At 40.1% G+C, this 22,444-nt stretch overlaps 1 protein-coding gene across 2 annotated transcripts in view; it reads left to right on the top strand.

The window, feature by feature from the left end:
- mgat4b (alpha-1,3-mannosyl-glycoprotein 4-beta-N-acetylglucosaminyltransferase B) overlaps window positions 1–14,930 on the top strand; it is a 175,729-nt gene extending 160,799 nt beyond the window's left edge. The window contains exons 14-16 of one of the 2 annotated variants that reach the window (XR_007450112.1): window positions 9,921–10,033; window positions 13,424–14,296; window positions 14,347–14,930. Coding sequence is in view for 1 of the 2 variants with exons in the window: in XM_049586441.1 (XP_049442398.1) it covers window positions 9,921–10,033; window positions 13,424–13,447 (137 nt within the window). In the remaining variant the exon portion in view is untranslated. Of the gene's footprint in view, window positions 1–9,920; window positions 10,034–13,423 lie in introns of both variants that reach the window. The other variant, XM_049586441.1, reaches the window with a different exon arrangement.
- Window positions 14,931–22,444: the final 7,514 nt, after the last annotated feature.

Genomic DNA, 22,444 nt, shown 5'->3' with positions numbered 1-22,444 from the left:
TTTCCTTTGTTTGTCCCTTCGTACCTTCCTTTATTTTTCGTCTTTGTTCCTTCATTACTTCTTTTGTTTGTTTGTTCGTTTCTGTCTTCTTTTTTTCCATCTCTCCTTTGTTTGTGCCAGAATTTATTTTGTTTTTCGTTCCTTTCTTTGTTTGTTCATTTCATCATAAGTTCTATCGTTTGTTACTGTCCCTTTGGACGTTCCTTCAATAATTCCTTGATTCACTCCTTTGTTTACTTCTTCGTATATTCCTTTGTTTTTATTGTTTGTTCCTTCCTTCTTCCGTCCTTTCTTCGTCACTTTGTCTGTCTGTATCATACGTTTCTTCAATTGTTCCTTCATTCCTTTCTTTGATCGTTTCGTAGTCTTCTTCCGTTTTTGTTTGTATGTTCCTTTCGTCATTCCTACCTTTGTTTGTCACTTTATTTGTCCCTTCGTACATTCCTTTATTTGTTCGTCACTTGGTTTGACCATCGTACGTTCCTTCCAATGTTCCTTAGTTCATTCCTTTGAGTGTTTCTTCATACAGTCTTGTCTGTTTTTTCATACGTTCCTTCCTTCATTCCTTCCTTTGTTCATCACTTCTTCTTCAGTTCTTCTTCATTCATTTTTTGTGTGTTCATTCAGTCTTTCTTCAGACTTTCCTTTTTTCCTTCGCCAGTGAGGAACTTGATTGTCCACACTGCGGAAATCTGACGATATGTATGTAATTTTCAAAATGACACAGTAAAACTTAAATTCTTTAGCTACGGTTGAATCAAATGTTTTTTGCTGTTGTGTTCTTACGAGAATGAAGCAAAATGAAACATGACGCCCAGTCTGTTCTCAGGCGTTTGAGATCTCACTGTGCGTCAGAATAATTCAGACTGAGGAGACAGTTTAATATGTGTCCTAACGATCTTAATGAGCTGCATGTTAACAAGAGAAACGTTATTCAGGTCAACATTCCTCAGCTTTTGTTTTCCTGCAGCAATGAGGGCACAAGCACACACACACACACACACACACACACACACATATTTGTGAGGACTCTTATTGACATAACCCTCTAACTCTAACTTTAACCCTAAAACCAAGACGTAACCTTCGAACAGCCTTTAAAGAGGACGAACTCAAGTTCTCACAAAGACCAAAATACACACACACACACACACACACACACACACACACACACACACACACACACACACTCACACACAGTCACTCGTATTGGATTTGTGGGACATTTACATGTTTGGCCGCTGATGTAAAGCTCACTGTTTTTGGAAAAATCTCATTTTATTTTATGACGGTAATAAAAGCAGTAAAAACAGAAGCAGCAGCAGGTCGACTGGGAGCAGAAAGAGTTCTGAAGAGTTTGACTTGTTGACAGTAAATCTGCAGCGGCCAAATAAAACTGAGTACATTTACTCAAGTACTGTACTTTTTAAGGTAATTTGAGGTACTTTTACTTGAGTATTTCCATTTTATGTAACTTTCTACTTCTCCTCCACGTCAGAGGTTAATATTGTACTTCTTTACTGCACTGCGTTTGTCTGACAGCTGTAGTCACTTTTCAGATGACAGTAAAACATTTATTGGTTTGAAAGGCTCCGTACATGGCATACAAATATTATTTTCTGGGCATACAAGAATACAAGGCACATGTTTCTTATAATATGGAGGTGGACTCTAGTACATAAAGGAAAATTAACAAATAAGTCCAGAAGGAAAGAGAAGACATCAAACTAACAAACATTCTGATTATAATACTTTTAAGTAAGTACAGTTTGAAATGCAGGACTTTTACCTGGAGTGCAGTATTTTTACACTGTGATATCAGTGAATGAATTAATTCATTTTGATAATTGTGTCGTGCAAGCACTTGCGCTCAGCCCACATTGGCTTACAGACACTATAACTTTGGTCCAGCAAACACAAATTCAGTCGGCATTAAAAGGAAAGAAAATGGAACGAAGCAGCAAAAGCGTCACACATAATCAAATCATCATTTTTGGAGGACCAAGTTTGTGGCTCACTCACAAAGACATTTATTGTGTGAAACTGAAAATCAAAATAAATACTAATGAAATAAACTTTTTTGCCTTCTCTTTCAGACTTTAGCAACAAAGTTGGAAAACTTAAGCACATCAAAATTAAACAACCATTCTAGCTTTGGCCAAATGTCCACCAGAAAATTCAGACGAGCCATTTCATTGAACGTTATCTCTCTTAAATCATCATAGTTTGTTCAATATAAAAGAAAACTAGAGAATGCAGTTTCTAAAGAAATGAATGCTGCATGTTGAAAAGCTGACGCTACACCACAATGCTGGCTTTAAATGTTGAATTATACCATTAATGTATGAACGCTGTGGACATCTTATCAGAGTTCAGTGGCGTCAGTTTGTGGAGGTTTTTTTTTCACTTTCAGTCTCACTGTGCCAAATGTGTAAGTCAGATTGCTTCCATAGTAACAATGTTGGAAAGAGCATAAATTGTACTCCGCTTTGACCAAAAATGATGTATGTAGAGTGAAAATTGTGGGCGTGACAACAAGTTAAAGAGAAATGTTTAAGAAGCTCTCTCCGCTCCAGCTCTGAACATTCTGTCCAGTACAAACCAATGTAAAAACCTGAGAAGGGCATTTTTACCAAGCTCCACACAAGTCTGAATATTTCAAAATGTTTAAATGGGACTTTAAAGTTGATTACAACCCAGAATGTACAAAAGATGTGCAATATTTTAACGTTTGAATGGAGTTTCTATGTGAATGTATGAATGAAGAAATGGGCTTTGAAAATGATTGAAAAACCTTGAATTTGGTTCGATTTTGAACATTTGAGTGGTGGAAAACTTCCCAGAAAACTATGAATATTTCGGAAAATTTGAAAGATATGAATGATAAAACAGACAAGCACACATGTCCTAATTGAGTTGAATATTGTGATGTTTGAATCAAGATTCTATGTTGAGAAATGTGGAGGGAGTGACATGACAAAAAAGCAGCATTCATTCCTTATGAGATTCATTTTCCACTTCAACCAAATCACACGCTCACAGATTCTGTTTTCCTCCTGAATATTGTTGAATCGTCTGATGTTAGTGGTCAGATGAAGAATATCAGCGTTCAGCTGTGCAGCTAGAGATCGTTGGCTTTTAGATAAACGGGATGTTGCAGATGGTTCAGGACCAAACTTCTCTTTATATGCACGTACGTCCTTAACTAAGGCACTGACAGAATGTTTTCAAACCATTTCTCTTTAAATTTCAGTGACAGCTTTTTCGTAATAGAGTAAACACTGCAGCAGAAGTTATTCCTGTAAATGTACAACATATCGACCTCCTCAGAGATTAAACAAAGCTCTTTCGCCCATGGAGAACTATGAACTTTTACTGCATCATCAAAATAAACAATGAAAAGCAGTGAGAGGAGGAAGTGTTCCAGCAGGGGGCGCTGCCACTGATTATTGAGATATAAAGAATATAAATAAATGAATGAAGAATAACGGCAGTGAAATGGATATGAAATGTAAATAGATACATTTTAAAAAAGCAGAAGAGACATAAATCCATAAAACAGATAAATAAATGACACATCTGATCTTTGTGTAGCTTCAGGGTTCAGTCGTCCATCAGCTGAATGTAGGATTAATGTTTTTCATTAGCTGAACTTAGCTGATTTTATCTGACTTACTGTAACCGTCGATAAATAAATAAATGATGTTCTGATCTGCTGAGTCTCTCTGTCCCTGTAGATGTTATTACAAAGATAACAAAATGAAATAAAACCAGATGTTCTCATATAGAACCACTGGAGTGAATGTGAAAAATCAGATTTACAGGGAAAAGGACTCATTAATAATTGTTTTGCTGATGTAAGAAACATAGAAACAACATTAAGAGTTTTTTTAGACTTACAGTTTTATACACAATCACTAAAAAGCAAATAATGAGCCAAAGAGATACACACCATAGTTTTATTGTAGTTTTTGATTTATTTTGTAATTTATTTTGTTTTGTTCTGTTTCATCTGATAAAAGATATTTTAAAGTTTTTCCTTTTTATTTCCTTTTATTCCAACATATTCGTACCAAATATGTTAAAACTTAATGCACCTTTACATTTAACATTGCTGTGGTTAATGTGTAGTTAAGTTTAGACACAAAAACCACTCAGTTATGGTTAGAGAAAGATCATGTTTTGGCTTAAAATACCTGCTTTTGGTGGCACAAACTCCGCTGGAAACACAGCTAAGGGTCATGAAAATACATCCGTGTCTAGTGGCTAAAAAGCTGCAGGAATATGCACTGATGTCTCGCTAAAGAAACAACCAATTTTTTTTTGTTGGTCTTGAACAGCGGTCTGACGGTTGGCAGGCATCTACCCGAGGTGTCACACCATCCACCATCCCCTCCACCTCCTGTTGACAAAGTCAGCTCACATACTACGTCACTTTAGACACATTGAAATGATAATGTATGAAACGTACAAATGTAACGTAGTCATGGTTTACAGAAACATATGATGCCAACACTTTCTTCTGGTGTGAACATTTGACTGCTCAATACGATGTTTTTTTTTATCTTCTTTCAAAAACTGTTACTATAAATTTAATAGAATTTACTTTAGCACCATATATATCAATACTGTGACATCATATTACATATCACCCAAATCATTTTTTGATCTGGGTCTTGGACTGAGATATGTGGAGTTTCTTGAGGTTTAAACTAAAAAGCTGCTGGTCTCCATTTGTTCACATCACCTTCTGTCCTTTCAGTCCAGTTTTCTCTGCACCATCTCAGGTTTGTTTAAGTATTTAAATCCACCTGGAGAAATTCAGGATTTCAGGATGGAAGAAAAGAAGACATTCGTGCAGTAGAGAAAGTTTTAAGAAACAAAAGATATGAAGGGAAGGATCGCAGGAGGAGAGGAGGACCCCTTTTAATCTGACATCATAAATTACCAGCAGCTCTTTATCCCCTTCATCAATTTTTCAGATGAGTCGGTGGATCGATTCGGCTGGCTCTCCTTCACTCTATTAATTTCAGCGTGCTGCCTTCGGATGTCCGGCAGAGAAACAGTTCAGCGTCTGAGATCTTCTTACACGTCGTTTAATCCGTTAAATTACTTAAATGTTTTCATTAAATACAAATGTTTCTTTAAAAGTGCCTTTAAAAGCTTTATAAATTTCAGGGTTTGTTTCAGGGGTTTAATCATGATTTAAGTCTTAGACTGAGGGATCTTTGAGGACATCTGCAGGTTTACAGGGTTATTTTGTATTTATTTGACTACACATTTTAGGAGACATCATGCCTTTCAAAACTGTATCACAGCCAGAAACTGAAAACAGAAATCATCGTTGGATTTTCACATTTCCAATGGTCCTTGGACACATCATGTGCTTAAAAACCTGAATGAAAGTGATATAAAGTGAATAAGACAAATATTATTGGTAATTAATTTAATATATCACAGTAGGTCTAGGAGAATTAATTATTGTACAGCTTTATACCGATGGGGAGATACATAACCGACGATTAATAATTTATGGAGAAGGTGTAGGAATAAATAAGTTTGTACTTCCTCCCACTCCTTTTTGGACATGTAAATCAAATCATTTTACGTTTTCAGTTTTCATGCTTCCTTTAGTAACTTGTTTTTTATGTCTGTCTACTACTGGATGATTATTTTGTTTATTTGCTACTTATATGTTCAAAATAAACTGCGACTAACTAATTAACTAACTAACTAATATTTCATCAAAATCATTTTATTCTACATCTCATTAAAAATTCGGCAAAGAAATAAAACATTTGCACAAATTAAACAAAAAAACCCTGCTTTTTTCAACTCCAGGATTTCATCTTTAACTTTTAACTTTCAAACAAAAAAGGGTTGAATTTAAAAACTAATAACTCATTCATGGTGGAGGGAGGGTTGTGCATTTTCCGCTTGTCACTCAGCGGAAAATGCACATTTTATTAGTTGTTTGGTTTATAAAATGGAAGAAAATTGTTCAAACTTTCGATCAGTGTTTCCTTAACGCCCAAAATAACGTCTTCAAATGACTTGTTTTGTCCACAACAAAATTATGCCATTTACTATCAGAGAGGGGTAAAGACACCAGAAGATATTCATATTTAAGATGCTGGAATCAGAGAATTTAGATTTTTCTTTTTTTTTTTCCCCTAAAAAACGTACCAATTATAAACTTAGTCTGTGTTTAATTTAAAGGTCCAGTGTGGGATTTTGGGGGATATGTGGGCAGAAATGAAATATAATTGAATACGTATGTTTTCTTTAGTGTATAATCACCTGAAAATAAGAATCATTGTGTTACCTTAGATCGAGACGTTTATATCTACACAGTGAGCAGGTCCTCGTCTACACAGAGCGCCATGTTGTACTGCCATTTTTCTACAGTAGCCCAGAATGGACAAACCAAACACTGGCTCTAAACAGGACCTTTCACATTTTTGTGTTGTGCGTCAACTGTTGTTAGCAGCCCCTCTGCAACAGGACATCTGTTTCATTCAGTGTTTTTACGGGTTAAAATCACCTGATCTATTTGTTCTGGAGAGGAAGAGACTTCTGTGGATAATTTGGTTGCCTGCAAAAACCTCCCGAACAATCAGGAGAAGTTTTCAGCTGGTTATAATCCACAGTCCTTACCACTAGATGCCACTATATCCCATAAATCTTACACACTGGACCTTTAATAGTTGAAGACTAATCGATTCATCCTTGCAGCTCTTTGGTCCAGACGGAAATATCTCAGGAAACACTGGATGGATTTCCATTAAATGTAGTTCACATATTCGTGTTCCCTGGAGGATTAACCCTCTGACTCTGGTGATCTGATGACTTTACCTGTAGCGCCATCATCAGGTCAACATTTGAACTCCAATTCAGTTTTTCATTGTAACCTCCGGGTTTCATTCTCTCCATCATCTGTCTCTGTGTGATCTTTGTTTCTGAGAAAAGCTCTAAGGCAGCCGTGCACAAGTCTCTGGATATTGAATGAAAGCCATAATACCCACAATAATAACAGATAATACCCTGTGATAAACAATAACACACACACGCCCCGGACGCTGCTCTTTGTTGGGATTACAGTCAAACACACGTACCTGGAAGCATCGCTGCCAGCATGATAATCCCAGTAAATAAATCCTCTGAGGGATTATTGCTCTGTTGAGGTGCAGTCACACCGAAACCTTCACTGAGCCGAAGTAAGACTGAACACCGGCTCGAGGCCAGATGGGCTCTGATGGAGATGAATGAATGTCGGGATAACAAAAAAAAAGAAAAGAAAAGCATCAAGGAAATTATCAGAGAACCACAGGGGTCAGTTAATGGACTTTGGATAAATGTTAATGGGTCTCAGTAACCATTAATAACCCTGTAAATCTGCACAAAAAGCATTAAATCCCTTTAATTACTCACCTCCATCAACAAATGGATAAATAAATTATAACCCAAGAACAAATCCCTTAAAAACCCGGACACTAACTCTTACTGTTTTTTTTAGATACGGACGTTTTAAATGACATTTCAGGGTTAAATACGTTTTTGTGTGAATTACACTAAGTTCATGAAAAGTGAGGAGTCTCTGAAAAATGAAGATGACTCCCCTGAAACGCTTTAAAGTTTTGTTTCTGTGGCTTTAATAAAATAAGTGGCAGCAAAATGCATCATTAATGAGAAAAACAAATGATGATGATGAGTGATTAATACAAAAGAACTGCACTAATTAGAATGCAGAATCATTTATAATTACCATATAAATGGAAAACAGTGAGCAAACACAGTGAATATTAATAATACCTGCAAATTACTCACAACCATCAACAAATAATAACGGACGATCTCAGGAACATTACATCATAATGATGAACCAAGTGTAGTTAGTCTCATCGGCAGTGGTAGACGAAGACGAAGTGTTTAGATTCTTTACTGCAGTTAAATTAAGTCCTGCGCTGAAAATATAACTTTAATAACTTTATCTATATATAGTTATTATCATTACAATGACTTTAAAGGGACAGTCTCACAAAATACACATTTTCCCTCTTACCCGTAGTGGTATTTAACACTCTAGATAGTTATGGTGTGAGTTGCAGAGTGCTGGCGCAATGTCTCTTTCCAGAAATCATGACCTGGTTACTCAAGATAATCCACAGACCTTGTTGTGAGCAGTTTCATGTGGGAACTATTTTATTTCTACTCAACTACACCCTCCAATCGCAACATTGGGCAGAAGGAAGCATCTACTGCTAGCTCACATAGCAACACTGAGCTAGCTAACGTTACAGCTTAGCCGAGGCGGACGCCATGACAACACATTCTCACTCCGACCTCGCCACATGTCCACGTTTGGTCATGGACTTTCCACGTCCACATATAACGTCCAAGGTACCCTGGGTGTGTTGGTTGTTGACGTTCTGGGACGCTGTGTCAACTTCAGCCTGTTACATGCATTGTCTGTTTTCAAAATACACTTCTGTTTTCACAGGAAATGAACAGTTTGATACAGTCTCTTCCAAAATAAAAGCACTACGTCGGTACAACACTGTGAATTGACTTTTTTTTTCCTCCAACAACAAAGCAGGTGTTTGGGTTTAGGGGAAAAAAGGAACAGGGTTTGGCTTTACAACATTATGGGACACAAACACGGCTCTCCTGGGTGAAAGTCAGTGGTTGTTGGATCCACCCACCCTACTCAGACTTTCGCTGCCTTAACTTTCATTCTTGTAACGTCACGTTTCCCCCTGACGCCAATGCGCACCGTTAAACTATAACAGCAACCGGCCGTATATCATGCCGACGTTAAAGGATTGCGGGACAGTCAGATAAGCAACTCCAGTAGAGAGAGGCAAAGGACGAAATGTGTCTTTTCATTTTGTCACGTGTTGCGAATTGTGACAACAAATAGAGCAATAAAATTCATCTGAATCACTTGCAAGGGCCCACTCTCTCTACGGGCCCCTCCACCCCAGGGGCCCCAGTGCATCCACACTGCCTGCACTGTCTATATTTACACCCCTGGCTCAAGTGATTCCTCACACACCTTCTCCTTCTTCTCTTTCTTGTGTCAGTAGTCTGTCTTCTCGTGCTTGTCATGTTCGACAGAGCGGGCAGCGCCCCTCATTGTGTTGAGTGCACATGGCGGTCCATGGTGATGACACTGATCTCTGCTGCATGTTCTGCGTATCTCTCTTATTGCTGGGGGAGCAGAGGCAAAATCTGCCAACCAAGTTGCCTGGCCGCTCCTCTGTCTTTCTCTTGTTTCCCATCTCTCTGGTGTGCACGCTCTTTCTCTACCCCATTCGTCACTTTCCCTCTCTCAGTCGCAGTCCCTTGGCTTCTCTCGCTTTTCCTCTTAAATCAGTCCAATAAAACTCCTGCCATTTATGCACAAGAACTGCCAGTTTCATCAGAAATAAATAATTAAATAAAAAATAAAAAACTCCAGTAACTTGGCAAATCCTGACCCGATTTAAACCCGGGGGAAATATGAGAAATTAAAGCCTGGCCCAGCCAAAACCTGGCGGATCAGGTCGGACCAAAATGGACTCAGGCAGAGAATCAGAGTTCTGGAGTGGATACATTCGGTTGGCGGGTGTTGTTCAGTAGAGAGAAAATAGTTCTGACATGAAACTGCTCACAACAAGGTCTGTAGATTATCTGTATGTATGTATTTTTTGGAACTTTGAGCTGCGTGTCATCTAGTTCCATTATATTCAAGAGAAGGCAGACAACTCTACAGCTAATATCTCCAACACTACACAAATAATATTAACTGTTCTAATGGCTCTGTGTTTTTAGACGTGGTCACAAAGCATTCTGGGAAACAGACAGACCTGAAAGTCAGTAAACATCAGTGTTTCTAGTCCATCAGGTTTATTGATGTTATTGACCTCCATCTCTTCCAGGAACGTTCAAGAACGGGATCGCAGAGGGGGAGGTGGACCCCACCTTCGGGCCCCTGGAGGCCATGCGCCTCTCAGTGTTGACGGACTCGCCGGTCTGGGTGATCCTCAGCGAGGTGAGACTGCCTTGACTGGAACCAGATTAAATTCACTGTGACCCACAAGAACTCTTTTTCTCATTTCTGAATGGATTTTAATGAAGAGATTCAAAGTTACTGACTATTCTTGTAGAAAAGGTCCTTGAGGAGGTTTCTCAGGGCACTGAGGGGGTAATGAGTTTCTGAGTCCATGGGTACCTGTTGAGGTTATTGAGGGTTCAAGGACCCTCAAGGGGGTTCAAAGGGTCCATGAGGGGATTCCAATGTCTTAAAGGATTTCCCGGGAGTGGAGGTTCAAGAGGTCACTGAAGAGGTTTCAGGGGTTCTAGAGGAGGTTTGCACAGGTTCAGAGAGGTTTCTGGGATTCTTCAGTTGGTCTTGGATGAGGTTCTGAGCACCCTGGAGAAAGTTCATTAAGTCCCCCAGGTCCCAGTGATATTGTTAAAGGCCCTTGAAGAGGTTCCTGGAACATTGACAAGGTATCTATGTGTGTTACAGAAGCGTCAAGAGTGCTTGATAAGCTTCCAATGTGCCTTGTTTAGGTAGGAGTACAGGAGGATGATGTTGGGGTTCTTTACAGTCTTTCTTGATGTTCCTTGCATCCTTGGTTGGATCTGAGAGGTTTGTGAAAGGGTTCAGTTCTTGAGGAAGGCCCACTGGGTGTTTGGGTGCAGTAGGGGGTTGCTAAAGTGCCTTCAGTAGGTTTCAGGGGGTGCTGGGATGTCCCACAGGTTCAGCCAGAGGTATCAAATGTCAAAAAGTTGTTTATGATGGGGTGTTGGGGGTGTTCCTTTTGCTTGGGTGGATTCACGGGATACTTGTAGAGGCTTTAGTGATTTTGAAGAGGCCCTCAAATCCATGTTCAAGGGCTTGTTATGAATGCCATTCCAGAAGTGCCTAATATTATTTCAAGGATTTTGGGAGAAGGTTACAAGAGTTCTGAAAGGGGTTTCAGAGGACCCAGGCATCCCTAAAAATCCCTGGGCATTATGGAAGATTCTAAGTGTTTGATGGAATTCCAGGCATCCTTGAGGGGGTTTCCAAGATGGCACTTAAAAGAGATGCAGGAGACTGTGGCTGAAGTCAACTAATAAAAAAAAAAAAATCATCTTATGACTTTTCCCAAACACTTTTCCAAGACCTCAGTGGAAAACTTCATGAGGTCAAGGAAAGATGTGAAAGAGAGTTCATAAAGACTTTGGGTGCTTTCAGCCCTAGAGTGGTCTCCTTTGGTCTGAATCAGGGACTCATGTTGTTCCAAAGTTGTATAATTGCCTAGAGTTGGTTCATGTTCTCACGGCAGCATTTACAAGAGGACCAGATCAAATGCCTTGTGTGAGAAAGCTGCTCTTGATTGGTCAGAATTTCCATGTGGGAAAAATCCAGGAAGTAAAGCAAACGTTGAAGAAGAGTACACTTGCAAGATAAATGTGACACTTTCTAATGTCACAATGGAGGGACAACTACGCAGGTTGATTTTAGCGCTGCTCATCGTGGACTATATTGCTGTCATTGAATGGCGCTTCATTTTAAATGGTACTGCCGCAAAGAATTCCAGGACAGCATTATGTCCTTTCCTTGGGCAAAGAAAGATCTAATGTTTCCTGTGCTGAAGGAGATAATAAAGGAAGCATTGAAGCTCCTTTCCTTGGCATTTAGAGAATTTGACCAGCTCCTAACATGGCTGCCACTTTGATTCTTACGGGTCATTTCACTCAGTTAGGAACCTTCATAAGCAAAAAACACTATTAGGCTGTAGCCCAGGAGATGTTTCAGAGGTTATGAAAAATTCTCAGCAGTCTTTCCGGTGTCTTTTAAGGGGCCTTTGATGTAAAGGGTTCTTGAAAAGGTTCCAGGGGATGTAAGATTTAGGAGAATATCAGATAGTTCAGATTTGTCAACTTGGTCACTGAAATGAAAAGTGGAAATAATTTTCAGAGTGGGTTCACGTTCAGACTCTGTCCCAGGTTCAAACAAATACACTTTGGTTATGGTTCGGGAAAAATCTTGATTTTGGTTAGATATTATATACAACAAAGAAAAATGCTGTTGTAACAAGTGATACTGAATTGCAAGATTGGCTGAACATTTTGCTGATTCGTTCAGTATCAACATCAACATAGCATCATTCCCCTCAAAATGTACTTGCTGTTTAAAATTAGTCGTATATAAATGTAATTTTTAGTAAACAGAGCTGCCTGCCAAGCTGCCAAACAAACAACAAAACCTGTTGTGATTTAACAAGTCATTGTTGTGTTTCTAGTGGCTCTGCCGTGCCTAATAAAGTGGACAGTGAGTGTATTTTAACATAAAAGAGTAGACTTCAGACACCAAATGTATTTTTTCACATTTGAAATAGTTGTAGACCAGAAGAAGAAGAATTAAATGAATCAAACCTCCATTTAATCACTGTCTTCACGGTGTCTCTTGACCGGGGAGAATATTATGTGAACTTGAACAGTTTCAGAAATTGTTGTTCAGATCCTCTTTGATTAATTTACAGGGGCACATGGGGTCCAGGTTGGAAAATACTGAAGGTATCCTTTAAGTTGGTCCGTTTTTCTTTTGACCCTCAACAAAACCTGTTGTGATTTAACAAGTCATCGTTCTAGCGGCTCTTTAGCCCCCAACTGTGGGTGATATTTTTAGAGACCTGTCACTGTTTTTCCAGGTGTGATTGTGGTCCCCTATACCGCATATTTTAAGCCAAACGTCATCTTTTCTGAACCATAACCAAATGTTTTCTGTGCCTAAACCCAACCACATGTTAACCACAGTGTTGCACAAATGTAACCTGTCCTTGGTTTGCTGAAACGTGCACTGCACATTTTTAGAAATGCACTCTCGAAAAATAGTTGCAGGTAGTAAACAACTGAAACCTCTGAAACAGCTGGTGTCTCTGCACATTCACAGCAGTCCAACAATGTAACACTGAAGTCCAAATCAACTGTGAGAGTCTCATAATCAAAACTAGTCAGCTTGCTTTCATCTAAGCAGAGCGCCCTCAGAGTGAGGCTGGTGTTAAAGGATTAATTCACCACACCAAAGAGCAGAGCTGTGGCATGTGAATGTTTCACTCCTGACCTCTGACCGTTGAACTCTCTTTGAGGGTTGCTGAGGAGAAAGTGTCTCCATGTTAACCCTTTAAAGAATGCATCCATCTGGGTTCAGAGAGGCGTTTTGATCGTTTACAGACGGAGCGTTTTTAAAGGAAACACTGAATATTTAACAGAGTTTAATACAATTGAATATTAAACTTAAATCCAGAAATCCTGACTCACTATCAGGTCTTAAAAATCAGTATTAGTCAGACTCTAACAGGCTTATAAACCTTCATACTGGATCATTTAACAGTGTGTTTTAATGCTGACTGGTTCACACTGGTTTCTGTGGTCTCTCCTGTCTCAGATCTTCATAAAGAAAGCAGAGTGAAGCCCCTCTCCCCCCTCAGTGATACCTCAACACCTCCGAGCGTTCAGCCGAGCTGACCGGAGGCTCGTCAGCTGCCGTCCTGCTCCTGTCCTGCTCACCAGATTCACACCGCGGTGCCACAGCACCGCCGTCTGGCCGGACCTCGCCACTGCAGGGCTGAACAGATGAGAAACTGAAACACAGATCACACAGACAGACAGACAGGCAGGGGTCTCCTGGGTTTGCACAACACGACATGCAAAAAGAGAAGATGCTCTCAGATGATGCTGTAATTAAGAATCTGTATTTATGTGTACATACAGGAAGGTAGATGTTGAAAACACTGGTAATTGTCGAGGCGGTGGCGACCGCGCCGCGTCCACTGAAACTGCTGCTTCAAAATCAAAGACTCAAAGGCCTCTTTCTATCAGCAGACGGTCGATCCGGACCTTTCTACCAACACTATCCCACCAGTATACCCCCCCACAGTAACCATGTATGTGCATATATGCATAGAGATGTACACACTATCATATGAATGCCCTCTCAGTGTGTTGATATGTGTCTGTAGTTGCTGGTCGGGGTTCAGACCGTTTCCCTCCATCTGAGAGCGATTTGCCTTAACAAAGACGAACAGCAGATTTACTTCAAACAGAAACGAGCCCCGGACTGATGAAATGTAGCCACAATAAGTACCCAGAATCCTTTGCTGCAACCTTGGACCTTCTCTCATCTTTGTGGCTTGAAACTACTGACGACAGCTGGTATTTTACTTTTTTAACGAAGTCTTTTAAAGTTGTTTAATTTTGAGTTTACTGAGGCCTTGTTACTGTCCACTGCTCTCCTCTACTTCACAGTACTCTACTGTAGGTTACAGTACTCTACTGTACTGTACAGTACTTCACAGTACTCTACTGTAGGTTACAGTGCTGTAACATACTCTACAGTATTGTGACATACTGTACAGTACTCTAATGTACCCACAGTACTCTAGTTTCCTCTGCTGTGCTCTGCAGCACTTTAAGGTACTTTACAATACTGTGACATACTCTGCAGTACTCTGACGTACCTTACAGTACTCTAATGTACTTTGCAGTACTTCACAGTAATCTGCTGTACTTTAGAGAGCTGTAACATACTATACAGTACTCTAATGTACTCTACAGTATGCTGGTTTCCTCTGCTGTGCTCTGTAGTACTCTGTAGTACTCTAAGGCACTCTACAGTACTTAAATGTACTTGACAGTACTCTCATGTACTTTACAGTGCTGTAGTTTCCTCTACAGTGCTCTGCAGTACTCTAAAGTACATTACACTACTTTACAGTGCTATGACATACGATACAGTACTCTCGTTTCCTCTGCTGTGCTCTGTTAACTTTACTGTACTGTAGTTTTTCAGTCCAGTGCTGATTCACATCTGAACAGAGATTCACATCTTTTCTTTTTTTCCATTTTCAGTCTCTCATTGACACTTTTGGTAATAAATACTATAAATTATAAAATACGTCAGATGGTTTAATTTTCATTTCTCTGTAAAGACAGTGTCTTGTCTTGTCATATTAATATCACCTGCTTCAGTCCACGTCTCCTGATACTCCCTCAGATTATTAATCTGTGCCCTTTTCACACTTGGTTTGTTCCCTCGGTTCAATAATTGGTGCCTTCAAAATGATGAGTCCACATGTCCTCGTCCTCGTGTTGCTGTTACGATCATGTGTGCAGAGAGATGATTATCCAGGTTTCATATCCTATAGAAAAACCAGGAGAAGACTCAAAATCAGGAAACTAGTGTGCATATAAATGCACTCATATTCAACATGCAAGAAGGACCTGCTTCAAATTGAAATGTAGCCAGTTAAGCCAGGTGTTTTTGTGAATTTCCCCTCAAAAAACATTCACTTTCAACTAAATTTAGCAAGAAATACTGCCACCTTCAAATCAACAATTCATTGTTGTGTTCTCAGCTCTGAAAACGCACCGATTATTAATTTAATGGGAACAAACAAGGTGAGTCAAGAGGACAAAATTACTCTTTTAAGGGATCGATTTAGTAAAACATTTCCCCCCCAGCACCTCCCAGAGTCAGAAACTCAAAACTGGACTTCATTCATTCATTCGGGGGTTCAGATGGAAAACAGACCGAAGAGAAGTTTTCATTTAGTTCAGATTTGAAGTGAACAGAGCGTCTTCAAGCGTCAGGAAACATCCCGAGTTTTCTTTTCTTTGTAAGATGCACTGGAATGCATTGCTATAATCTTGTGTTTGTCTTTTGTATCCTTTAGATAAACTCTATTTAAATGATCTTAAACTTCTATCCAATCTGTGACTTGTAATAAAGACAGAAATTTAAATGATTTGTGTTTTCTGGGACGGAGGTTTGTTGTGAGTGGCTCTCTGGTGTGGCGGCTCGGGGAGGTGTGGGGGAGGATTTCTGTGAGTGTCATCAGGTTTCATCAAAGAGAAAATGATGAAATACCAACATCACTGCACTGGTAAGAAGCTGCTTAATCACAGGAGAAGCTGTGAAGTTGGAATTTCTTTCAATTTCATGCAGGAAAAAAAGTGAGGGGACAGGAAGTGACCCAGAGCGGCCCTTAAAACTGCTCTCCACAATAAAAGTCTTCAATCTTGCATGTTACAGCCAAATTAAGTGTGTAAGTGAGCAGTTTAATCAGCTGTTATATTAATGTTTCTCTTCTTTGCTTCAATAACTACACTCACCAGCCACTTTATTAGGTACACCTTGCCAGTACCAGGTTGGACCCCCTCTTTAATTCTTGGTGTCACAGATTCAACAAGGTGCTGGAAACATTCCTCAGAGATGTTGGTCCATATTGACATGATGACATCACACAGTTGATCCATGATGAGAATCTCCCGTTCCAGCACATCCCAAAGGTGCTCTATTGGACTGAGATCTGGTGACTGTGGAGGCCATTGGAGTACAGTGAACTCATTGTCATGTTTGAGATGATGTGAGCTTTGTGACATGGTGCGTTATCCTGCTGGAAGTAGCCATCAGAAGATGGGTACACTGTGGTCATAAAGGGATGGACACGCTCAGCAACAATACTCAGGTAGGCTGTGGTGTTTAAACCATGCTCAGTTGGTACTAAGAAAATCTCCCCCACACCATTACACCACCAGCAGCAGCAGCCTGAAGTGTTGATACAAGGCAGGATGGATCCATGCTTCCATCTGAATGTGGTTTTTCCAATCTTCTATTGTCCAGTTTTGGTGAGAAAACCCGTGTGAATTGTAGCCTCAGTTTCCTGTTGTTAGCTGACAGGAGTGGCACCTGGTGTGGTCTTCTGCTGCTGTAGCCCATCTGCTTCAAGGTTGGACAAGGTGTTGTTGCTTCAGAGATGCTCTTCTGCACACCTTGGTTGGAACCAGTGCTTATTTGACTTCCTGTTGCCTTTCTATCATCTTGAACCAGTCTGGCCATTCTCCTCTGACCTCTGGCATCAACAAGGCATTTTGGCTCACTGGATATTTTCTCTTTTTGGGACCATGCTCTGTAAACCCTAGAGATGGTTGTGCTGAAAATCCCAGTAAATACTCAGACCAGCCCGCCTGGCACCAACAACCATGCCACGTTCAAAGTCACTTCAATCACCTTTCTTCATCATTCTGATGCTCCGTTTGAACTTCAGCAGGTCAAGAGTTTTATGTGAAAGGAATTTAAGTCCTGTCCCATATATAAGTCTGTTGATTTCAGGGATTTAAGCAAATAATAGCCCACACTACTAATTGCACTACTCATTGCCAGTGAACAGACCTCACTGTAATGTCATATATTTTAAGAGGGGTGGTGAAACAGTGGTAGAATAGGAAACACCCAATGGGGTCTAGATGCTGATGGTGGTGGTGAGATGAAGAAGGAGCTAAAGATCTGGATGTGATGAGGAGCAGACTTTTGATGAGCTCATCCTGGGTCTGGATGTGATGACTGGAGGCGGCGGCGAGGATTCTTCCTGAAATGACAGCTCACAGCATCAGAGAGAAGAATAGATCTTAAGTTTGACAGCAGCGACATGGTTGGCTGATAAAGATCATGGCAAAATTTGATTGGTCCCACTGGAAGGACGAACGCCCATAATCAGCTGACTGGAAGAGGCAGAGGGAGGGAGACAGACAGAGAAATGTGAATGAATGAAACATAGAGATTGTCTTCCTGATTCGCTGAGCTTCATTCAGCTGTGGCTCAGAGGGATCTTTGTCTCTTTCAGTCTGGTCGAAGCGTTGCGTTCGTGAACAAAATAAACCATTCATACTAAATAGCATCTCTTTGTAAAGAAGATTTTCTACAATCTAGAAGCATTAAAGACCGTTCAGACATATAGAGAATTCCTCTCACACATCTGACTGAATGTTTGTGGCTGAAACCTTTCAGTAGTCGTGCACATCCAAACAGAAACTGAGCGTAATGATGGTAAATGTAAATTTTAGGGGTCAAAGACGTTTGACAGCGGCTCCGTGCTTCATCTCAGTGAATTAAAGACATAAAAGCAGCCAGTTGTTCAGCCGGTCCAGTGAGGTGACTGTCACATAGATGAAGGTCACATGACTCTCACAGCTCTGCCCTGACATGCTGAGAGAATTAAAGGAATAGTTCAGCATGTTGGGTTGAACTGAAAGTGTGACTTAGCTTGTAAAGTGCTGCTTCTCCCCTGATTCTCATGATTGTTTGGTTTGTGTGTTTGATGAGCGGAGTTAGCGGTGAGCAGGTAAGCTCCAGCTGCAGGCTGGTGACTGGTGGGCGGGGCTTATCTGTATATTCATAGATCATACATGCATATCTAATTGAGGAAAAGGTGTAGAGTTACATCTGAGCCATTTAAAGCACTGGAAAAAACGTAAAACTGAATTGAGCTCAGTTATAGTGATGGGCAAAGCAGTTCTTTAGATGTTACTGAATCACTAGAATCAGTTCATTAAAAAGATTCGTTCAAAAGATTCGTTCACTGAATTGTTCAGTGCTTGGTGGGAGGAGCCCTGACTGTGTACTGCATAGTCCGACTCACTGGTGAGTCTCATTACTGGCCAGCCTAACGTTTTAAGTTTGTTTATCTGGAAACTAAGTCTGTTAAAACAATGGGGAGGTGTGTGATTGTGTTCATGGGGCTTGACTCCTGGCTACATTAGCCGTTAGCTTGGAGAAAACGGTCCCTATGAAAGTGTATCCCTGAGAAGAAATTATTTGAATCACTCAGGGATCGGGGTTACGTCGTTCACCGAGTGATTCGTTCACCAAGTGATTCGTCACACGGTAGGCAGTCCCTCCCTGCAACCTGGCTGCCTTGTGATGCATCGTTCACACGGACCGAATCAGCAGTTCCCCTCCCGGTCTACACACTTGCTGTTGAGCTCAACTTAACTGAGAAATGAACGAATCAGTTCCGGAAGTGATTGAGTTCAGTATGTTCACTCAACAGATTCGTTCGCCAACGACACAACACTACTCAGTTACCTAATTCACATTTGGTTATTACAAAGCATTTTTCTATATTTTGCATTTAAACTGCTCTGATAGGTATGTAAAAATAAGATAAGAAATGCTTTGATCGATTTCCAGAGGGGAAATATCTGTGTGGCAGCTGCACAAAGACAGAATTGAGTACAGATGCATAGAGAAAGGTAAAGAATTTAATAAATAAATAATTAAAAGTACACAAATAAAGTTTTAAAAAAAAGTTGCATTTACAGTGGAGCAAAAATAAAACATTCTCGCGTACTTAAATGAAGAGTTAGAGCTTTGACACTGTACTTTGTATACAATTTGGACAGCATATTTTATCACCTGTCATGTAAATACAGCATATGAAGTTCACAAGACAAAGAAGTAAAATAGGACAGGCTTTAACTGGTGCTGTAATATATGTATATAGATATATAGAGAGACAGATATAGCCTACCTCAGGATGAATGAAACCACTAAAAACAAGAGTCATATCAGCTCGGACGTCGCCCAGGTTGACAAGGTTCGAGTCAGGTGGGAACAAATGAGCCACTGGAACAAGACATAGATGGACAAGACCAATATGGGACTGTTGGGATGTTACTGTACGTGTAACCCCATTGAGGGGCCACACGCAGAGGATGTAGGATATACGGATGCTTTGAGACCCAACATCCAGGCTGACAAAGAGCCAGCTCATGGCCAAGTGTTCCAACATCCACAAACAGCAACTGCTATCACAACTAGAGATTGATGATATATTGTACTGGGACCCTCTTGTTTAATCTCTGTTTGCTTCCATCAGACTAAATCATACAAAATAATGAGGTAGCCTACCATAATTATGCAGATTATGGACCTGTAGAACGTCCGTGTCACTGCACTGACCAAATCAGTGATTGGATGTGTCAAAATGTTCTCTAACTCAACAGAGATGAGACCGACATCATTGTCTTTGGGCCACGGACAGAAAGACTCATCTCTCACCTTGAGGCCCTCTCTCCTAAACTAAGAGTCACACAGAAACCTTGGTGTTATCTGTAACATCTGCCTACTACCATTTAAAAAACATTGCTAGTGCCTTTATTTCCTGTACATTAGATTATTGCAACAATCTGTTCAACAATCCTTACACTGGCTACCTGTCACTCAGAGAATTAATTTCAAAATCCACTTCCTCTGTGGCCCAGCACCCAGATATATCTCTGACATGCTTGTGACATATGAACCTTCCCGGATTCTGAGGACATCTGAGGCCAGTCTACTGACCATCCCAAGAGTCAGAACAAAACAAGGCGAAGCAGCATTTTGTTATCAAACAGCACAAACCTGGAATAACCTCCCAGATGATGTTTGACAAACCCCGACTCTGAACACCAGTTAAAGCTGAAAACATTCCTATTTTACACTGCCTGCTCCACCCTGTAATGACTGCAAGCTTTTTATTTAAGCACCATCTTAAATCATTCTACTGGTGATTTTTTTTACATTGTAAATCATTTAGTAATTAATTTGACCTTTTATATCTTTTTGTCCTTTTTACTCATTTATTACACATCTGTATCCTTTATTCTGTTTTAGGGGAGACTGGGGTTGGTTGTCACACTTTTTACTCTTGTGTGAATTGCTCATCATCAAAACATCTTTAAATATTTTTTTGTATTTGGGAACTGTTTAGTTGAACTATTAATATTTTATACAGAATCTGAATCTCACTCTGAGTCACTGTTGTTCCCAAACCAAAGAAATTAGAGGTCAGTTTCTTTAGTTTTTAATGAATATTTGAAGGCTATCTGTCAGGTTGACATGTGAAACTACATCACTTATTTTGTTGCAATTCTATTTTCTTAAATCTATCTATCTATCTATCTATCTATCTATCTATCTATCTATATCTATATGTATGTATATCAGAAACACCCTGAAATTTAAGGATATTATTTTAGGGCCATATCGCCCACCCCTACTACTCCTGTGTGTGTTCCACACAAGCGGCAACCTTGCCAGGGATGACGAGTGAAGCCAATGCAGAAGTGCCAAAAACTGCAGTTCGTTGAATGGCCACTTGAAGCAGGCTCCAAAAGCGAGTCAATCCCCGTAGACCCCCATGTTAAAATGCTCAACTTTACAGCAGAAATAAACATGTTTACGGCAGACAGTTCTGGTTTCTATAGCTAATTTCCCCTTTCATTACAACTGGGGGTGAATTTTTTTATAACTCATTCATTTAAATTTCATTAAGGCTTAAAGTTGCACATAATTAAGGGCGTGGTCACTTTGAGTGACAGGGGGCGCCATCACGGGTGGCTAACTAGCCGCTGGGTGTCTGCTAGGCCTCATCTGAGCTAATTTGCAAGTCACTGAACCTGACCTCTCAGTCGTGTTTGTGCCTTTTGTATATTTTGTTTCGTGAAGGAGCTGGCACCAAGCAGGAGCAACCAACACCACAGGACTAGCCAAAGTAGCCTAGCTTGTTAGACTTAGCTAGAGGTGGGCGTGTTTAAGCAACCAGGCTTCATTTGGCCCGCCTCTTTGCCCATTTTTGATTTGCCGGGTTGGGTGGAGTCAGAGCCAGAGCCGCCTACTTTGAGCTTCAAACTCGCTCCTCAGAAACCAATGGGTGACGTCACGGTGACTACGTCCATATTTTTATACAGTCTATGGTTCCACAAAATGACCAGTAGCAAAATTAGCAGGATCTCAGACCATCCACAGCGCCCTCTAGTGTTGCTGTAAGAAGCACTGTGACAACTAAACCCGGTCTCCCCTATATTTTACCCTCCTGAAACCCTGTGTCCTCATATAAGGACATCGCGTTTTGGGTTTACTTGACCTTATACTTCATTCTTCTTCACTCAGACCCATCGTCTCTGTTTGTGGACACTTTGTTGCGCCATCTAGTGGTAATAAAAGCACAATACACTCATCCATGGAAAAACAAGATGGCAGCCGTCTTTGCCAAGTCAGTCTGCAGCTGATCCCGACACAAAAGTGGACAAGGTCCAAAACCTGATCACATTTACTGGTTGAAACTTGTTTATTTATGATTAATAATGTTTATATATTGATATGGCAACAAATTTGACCAAATTTATCGACAGTAACAAGTTAAGACACTGTTAATTAATTAGGTAGTACTCATTTGACATTGGGACTTTATTATCATCTTGTTTGAGGACATTGGGCCTCAGCTATCATTGACAGTGTTTTGTTTTTCTATATCTATTGGGTATGAAATGTGCTATATAAATAAAGCCGCCTTGCCTATATTATGATTACAGCACTTTAATCAGCAGGTATTCTGTATTATATAGTTGATATTCTATTGTAATCTCATTCCAAACCTTTGAATCACGGCCAAAATATCTCATTACTTATAGAAACAGGTTCTGGCATTGTGCGTGAGGTCAGACTAAACAAAATGCATCCCTTTGTGGTCTTTGGGGAACTCGTGATAAGCATTTCATATTATTTTTAACAGTGACTTTTAAGGACGAAATGTTCAGCACCCTGCAGACTTCATTCAAGAGACATTAATGAAGACACTGAGTGAAT

The sequence above is a fragment of the Epinephelus fuscoguttatus genome, linkage group LG9, assembly GCF_011397635.1.
Source record: "Epinephelus fuscoguttatus linkage group LG9, E.fuscoguttatus.final_Chr_v1".
NCBI lineage: Eukaryota > Metazoa > Chordata > Actinopteri > Perciformes > Serranidae > Epinephelus > Epinephelus fuscoguttatus.
This window is presented reverse-complemented; position numbering and strand designations above follow the sequence as displayed.